This window comes from Rattus rattus, chromosome 9 (assembly GCF_011064425.1).
Source record: "Rattus rattus isolate New Zealand chromosome 9, Rrattus_CSIRO_v1, whole genome shotgun sequence".
NCBI lineage: Eukaryota > Metazoa > Chordata > Mammalia > Rodentia > Muridae > Rattus > Rattus rattus.
In genome coordinates, this window is record NC_046162.1 from 73,101,717 (window position 1) to 73,107,783 (window position 6,067).

General features: G+C 49.5%; 1 protein-coding gene across 1 annotated transcript in view; it reads right to left on the minus strand.

Moving 5' to 3' along the window:
- Window positions 1–615: 615 nt before the first annotated feature.
- The window catches only part of LOC116910079 (angiotensin-converting enzyme-like protein Ace3), a 14,174-nt gene continuing 8,722 nt past the window's right edge, over window positions 616–6,067 (minus strand). Inside the window, exons 13-15 of the mRNA XM_032913895.1 lie at window positions 3,374–3,558; window positions 2,419–2,798; window positions 616–925 (exon numbers count right to left, since the gene is read on the minus strand). Of these exons, the coding sequence (XP_032769786.1) occupies window positions 2,440–2,798; window positions 3,374–3,558 (544 nt within the window). The 3' untranslated portion in view covers window positions 616–925; window positions 2,419–2,439. The remainder of the gene's footprint in view (window positions 926–2,418; window positions 2,799–3,373; window positions 3,559–6,067) is intronic.

Genomic DNA, 6,067 nt, shown 5'->3' on the forward strand with positions numbered 1-6,067 from the left:
TCTGCTCATGTCCAAATAGACAGTGGCCTCAGCATCTCCTTGAACCCCTTCTGATACTGAAGAAATTTTCCAGGTAGGGGCTTCAGGCTGTCTGCAGGGATTTACTGCTAGGGCTGACTGTGGCAATGGGACACTTAGGACCCTTGCTTACAAATGCCCACCAGGAGGTTAACAGTGCCCATAAAAAGCTTCTAGTGGTAAGTCCGGCTGAAGCCTGTTCTATGAACCTGTTCTAGGAAGCATATATAGTCAAATCTCCAAAGAGGAAGAGATCTTCAACCATCTATCAGCAGGTGACCTCTGATAAAACTATCTGCTTACTGATTAAAGACTGAACACACAAGAAGAAGCAAATTAGGTTGGAGTGAAGTTTATTGGGGGGAAAAGGTTTTCTGAGAGGAGGAAAAAAGGACCATAGTTCATTAAGCACCTTGGTGGACTTGGAACTTTGCAGAGGGTCCCAAGACCAATGTTGAGCCACATCTTAGTAGCGAGTATTCAAAGTGAAGCACGCACCTTTGGAAAAGGCCTACGGACGGTGTCAGGGCAGAGTGGCTGAGCAGGGCGATGAGAAAGGCAAAAATGCAGAAGAAAAAATTTCTAAACAGCCTCATGCTAGATAAAGGTCCAGATTTAATCGATGGACAGTGGAGTTCTTAAGAAGTTTGATGTTCGGGAGGAAATTTGAAGGCATTTTGAAGAAAATACTCTGGCAGAAATATAAACTTTACAAAGTGAACCGGGGAAGTGCGGGGGCAGGGGGAAGGGAGGTGGCCAAGGAGACTCAGTGAAGCTTCTGCTGTAGTCCTGGTGAGAGGCTTGGAGTCCTGGGCTGGATGTGCCCTTGCCACGCAGAGTCACAATACCTGGTGGGGGACCTCGGCCACAGTGGCTGAGAGATGAGAGGGCTGCCAAGGGCGGTCTCCTGGGGGGGCAGAGATATCTTGGCTGTCCCTGAATGTGGGGAACAGGCTGGCTGCGGAAGAGAAATGGGGGGCAGTCTTTCCTATACAGCCAGCAGCATGGACTTATGCAGTGAGATAGTGTTTATGTATTTTCCCAGTCCCCACATTACACAGAGTAATCCTGATGCGCGTTAAGTCTTATGGACCTAACAGCTAGCAACGAGGACAAATAAAAGCATTACAGTAATAAATAAATGACAGACTAGTACAGAGGTATCAGACTAGGGTGCTGTAGAGCATGGTCCTGGAGTAGAAACTGTTTAGAATTAGGGAGAACGTGGGGAGAGATCTAGAGGCCTGGGCAGAGAGAGGGATCGGAATCCCATTCTGTTAGCCAGTCTCCTCAGCCTGCGACTCTCTTGTTCAGATCTCTAAGAAAAGCTGCTCTCACGTTTGAGCTACCTGGCACCTCTTCCCTATTTCCCTTCGAGCCTTCCCTGTTTTCTGTCAGATACTGAGTCCCGGGCTTCAGCTCTGACTTATCTGAAAATATTAAGCATGGTATACCCACGGTCAGAAGGCAAGGCAGAAAGGGTTAAAAGGGTAGAGGCAGAGACCCCCTCTCCCCCTTTCCCAAGATTATCCTTAGAACCTCAAATCCCCACTATCCTCTTCATGGCTATCTCTTCCCTAGTCTCCCTTCACCCACGGAGCCTGGAAAGGTGCTGTTTGCCCTGCGCTTGCTCTCCAGGGCAACGGGCCAGGCAGCAGGTGTGTGTGTGTTGAACAAGGCCATCTCCGGAGCAGAGTGACTAGAGATGAGCTTTGTTTAAATATTAAAGAAGTTGATCATTAATCACGCCTGGCCCGGTGCCCAGCTGCCCACTGTCTCCATTCGTGAGGGCCTGGGCTGGGGTGGGGAGAGGCATGGGGCAGTTTTGTGAGGTTACTTGCATTTCAGGTGGTCAAACAGAGAGCCTTTTGGGGGCCTGGATTATGCAGACTGAGGGAGGATCATCAGAGTGTGGTAGGATATATGGAGGACACAGTGCTTGGGAACTGGGCATCAGCGGTTTGTAAAGGAATGTCTGGTCTTCCTGAAGGACAGTTTATAAGTGGACGGCAGCGGGTCCATTTTCTAGAGACTCTTTGGATCCTGCAGCCCTAGCCAAGCCCCATAGCTAAACTCCTGAACAAAACAAGGACGCGTGGAGGGTTAGTTCTCATATGGCTTGGTGCAAAGGCAGCTTCAAAGGGTCACAGTCACTGACTAGCTAAAACCATTGCTTTGAGCCACTTTGGGAAAATAGGGTTGGTCTGGAACCCGGGACACCCATGGACCATACAAGGTCAATCACCTGTGCCTGCCTCACAGCTTTGCAAACAGTGTCACGCCACACGGTCACAGATCTGCCACAGCTGCACCCGGGCACTGTGCCTGCAGCCCACATTCTCCCTCGTCTCCAGCGTGTCTGTCTCAGACAACCTTCTATTCTATCCCCCAGTCTCTCACCAGTCTCCATGGTGGCTCCTCTCAGCTCTGCCATTCAGCTTTCATCCATGGAGGCTTCCTGGTGCGGTGTATGAATATCGTAATGAGGAGACCAATACAGCACAGCATAAGGACGAAGCAGAGGCCCAGTAGGAGCCACTGTTTCCGGGCCGCCTGGCGGGGTTCCATCGCTATGCCCAGGAAGTAGGCATAGGGAGGGGTGCTAAGTATCACAGTGTCGCTGTCCAGTGACCGTCTTTCCAAGTAGTGCAACCTGAGGCCCAGTGCCAGGATGAGGCAGAGCATGATAAAACTCATGCTTAGCAACACCCACTGCCCCAGGTATGCCTGGTCAGGCTCCATCTTCATACCCAGAAATGACATTTTCTTTGTGATTTTTTCTGTGGAAAGAAAAAAAAAATAGTCTTACAACAGAGGAAGAAAACCTGAGGAAGTGGCCCTGGAGTCTCCTCACTACTTTAATTTCCAACTTTGCCAGCCAGGACCCCCCAGAACTCTCAGCATGTGTGATGATGTCACAGGTGAGGCAGGTACAAGACAGAAGGAGGCCTGTCATTGGACAAGAAGTCAGGAAGGACATGATGGCCACAGTTTTCTCCCTCAGCCACAGGCCACAGGTGAGAGAATTGTCCTTCAGTGAGAAAGCAGAAGGAAGAGAAGATGTATGTGAGTAGGGTGACCTAACTCGCAGAGCCCAGTTTGGGGGCTCCTACCCTCTGACCAAGCCTGGCAGCCTTGCTGGATGATGTGTAAGAAAGCCACTGAGTAGGAAGTAAGTGCGGACTTTGGAACTGGCTGGGGTTGTCCTGGGCCTGGTTACAGATGGGGGTCACCCAACTCTACTGTCTGGCTCAAACAAGGCCATGAACTGACTAGAACTTAGTATTGACTGAGAGCATGACAGGGCAGGGCCTAATCTACATTAGAACTAAGGCCAGGGGGAGCTTTGTCCAACCTTCAAAAGAGCAGCTGAAGTCTGGCCAGCCAAGGATGTCCCCTTGCTTCACGTTTTCAGTCACCAGCCAGTTCAGCAGCGGCTTGAAGTAGGTCAAGAGGGCCTTGGAGGATATGTTGGGCTTTCCAGTTATCTCCTTTAGGACCTCCTGCCAGGGCCGGCTGGAGCCCACCTTCAGGAAATCCCTGGGGGAGCAGAGTTGTCTGTGAGGCCATGTGCCGCTGAGACCACCCCACCCCATACACACCCGAGTAGACACTACTTTAATTTCCAACTTTGCCAGTCAGGACCCCCCAGAACTCTCAGCATGTGTGATGATGTCACAGGTGAGGCAGGTACAGGACAGAAGGAGGCCTGTCATTGGACAAGAAGGAAGGATGGGCGGGAGAAAAGTTTGAGGGAAGGGGAGGAGACTGGAACGGAAAGGAGGAAGGGACAGGAGGGACAGAGTAGCCTCGAGACAACATGGAAGCTGACGTTAAGATTCCACACTGTACCTTTACAGGTTGTTATGAATGCTCTCAAGGGATGGATGTGTACCGGGCTTTGTATGTTTAGGTGGGCAATTATATCTTATCCATTGGGTCAAAGGTCATTGTGTTGTGTGTTCTTTCGTGTGGCGATTTAAGTGTGAGAGAGTCTGTGGCGGCTGGGACACGGAGCCTCCACGGAATTGAGATGTCTATTTCTGGCATGGTGGCAGCCTGCCTTGGAAACCGGATGGGTAGAGAGATTGTTGCCAGGCTCCGAGAGAGGCCATTGGCAATGTGATATGGGATGGAGCAAAGTAGGTGAGAGGCTTTGCAGACGGAGATTAAGATATCAGTCAGCTATCCCGGGGCACTGTAGGGCTGGACCTAGTGGGGGATAAAAGACAGCATCTTATTTTTTTTTTTTTAATTTTACAGCGACATCAGCACAGTAGATTCAGTCACTCATTCTGAAGCGAGATTCACCCGGATGTGGCTATTTGCTCTATCCTTGGGATGCCTTGGACAAATAAGTCATCTAAGCATCGTCCCGTAAGTGGAGGCAACTTGTACAGGGCTGCTACCAAGGTGCGAAGCAATAAATACCAACTGTTGCTTCTCATTGGCGTCAACTATTACTGTGGGCATCTTTATCCTCAACTCAAACAGGCAGCCAGTAGGAGCCTCTGTTCACGCTGATGTATTTGAGGTAGCAATGGCCCTTCAGTCTTTCTTGGACACACAGGGAAGGATTGAGGGAATCCAAGTACTGTGAGTTCTCTGTGTGACACCTGCCTCCTGTACAAATATCAGCTGTCATGAGGCACACCCAGGGCTTGGTGGCAGATGGCAGATTCACCATGGAGGGTGCAGAAGGTGCTAAAGCCAGAGCTCCAGGCTCCACCCTGACCTCGACAAACAATAGCGCTGGGCAGATGTTGACATTTCTCAACCTGTTGTTCCAGGGTCTGACCAGGAAAGGGATGGGAGCTGGAAGCTTAGAGGTCACTGTGTAGAGGTACACAGGTTCAAAACCCAGCAATGCTACTTAAAGGCCATATAACCTTAGACATTCAAACTCTCTCAGCCTTAGTCTTCTCAGCAGTAACATGAGCTCCCGTGAATGTCTGCCCGTCACGGTAGTGAGTATCAAGTCACAAGGTGATGAAGGAATTTGTAACTTGAAGGATTTGTTCGTACTACTTGATAAACAACTGGAGTCAGATGTGGGAACTGAAGGCCAATAGATACTTGGCAGAAACCATGAGACACATTTGCCTAACATGTGTAAGGCCCTGAGTTTGAGTACCCAGAATTCCTTTTTTTTTTCTTTTTCTTTTGAAGATCTATTTATTTACTATATATAAGTACACTGTAACTGTCTTCAGACACACCAGAAGAGGGCATCGGATCCCATTACAGATGGTTGCAAGCCACCATGTGGTTGCTGGGATTTGAACTCAGGACCTTTGGAAGAGCAGTCAGTGCTCTTAACCACTGAGCCATCTCTCCAGCACCCAGTCCCCAGAATTTCAAGAAAAGAAACAAAGGAAGAAAGGAATAAGAAAAGAAATCACTGAGGGGAAATCTGTCCAGATTTAGTTATAGAGAATAAAGGCAAAGTGTCATCAAGAGTAAAATAAATAAAAATTAAAAAAAAATCACAACTCCTACTGATTTGAGAATTTTTCAGATGTTGGATCCTGGGTAGTGGCAAAACCTCACTGTGTAACCCACGCTAACGTTGAACTCTCGGTCCTCTGGCCATGACCTCCTAGGTGCTAGGATTACAAACGTGTACCACCACACACAGTTGGGAGAAGAGCTCTGACTCCTGAGAATCCACCTACGAAGAAACCGCTCCTGGGCTACTGGGTTGTGTGAGGAGAACTCAGCTACACACGGCTAATAAAGGGCCATAGGGCCGGTTGCTGGACATTGCCTCGGTCTTCAAAATGGCAGCACGATCACAGACGATGGTGGGGCCATCATGGCTGGGGGACTTTAAGGTCCACTTTGACTGTCTACTCTCATCAGAATCAGCCCAGCACTTGCATGTAGGAGGATGGGTCCTGGCAGCAAAAGCTCGTGAAAGCTACCCGAGGGTAGAAGATTGGGAAATAACCTCCCTCCTTTTCTGCTCCATCCCCATGAACCTGGGGGCTGCAGCTGCTTCAGCTTCTCTTAGCATCCCACCGCCTTTCCCCACACCTGAGCCCAGAAA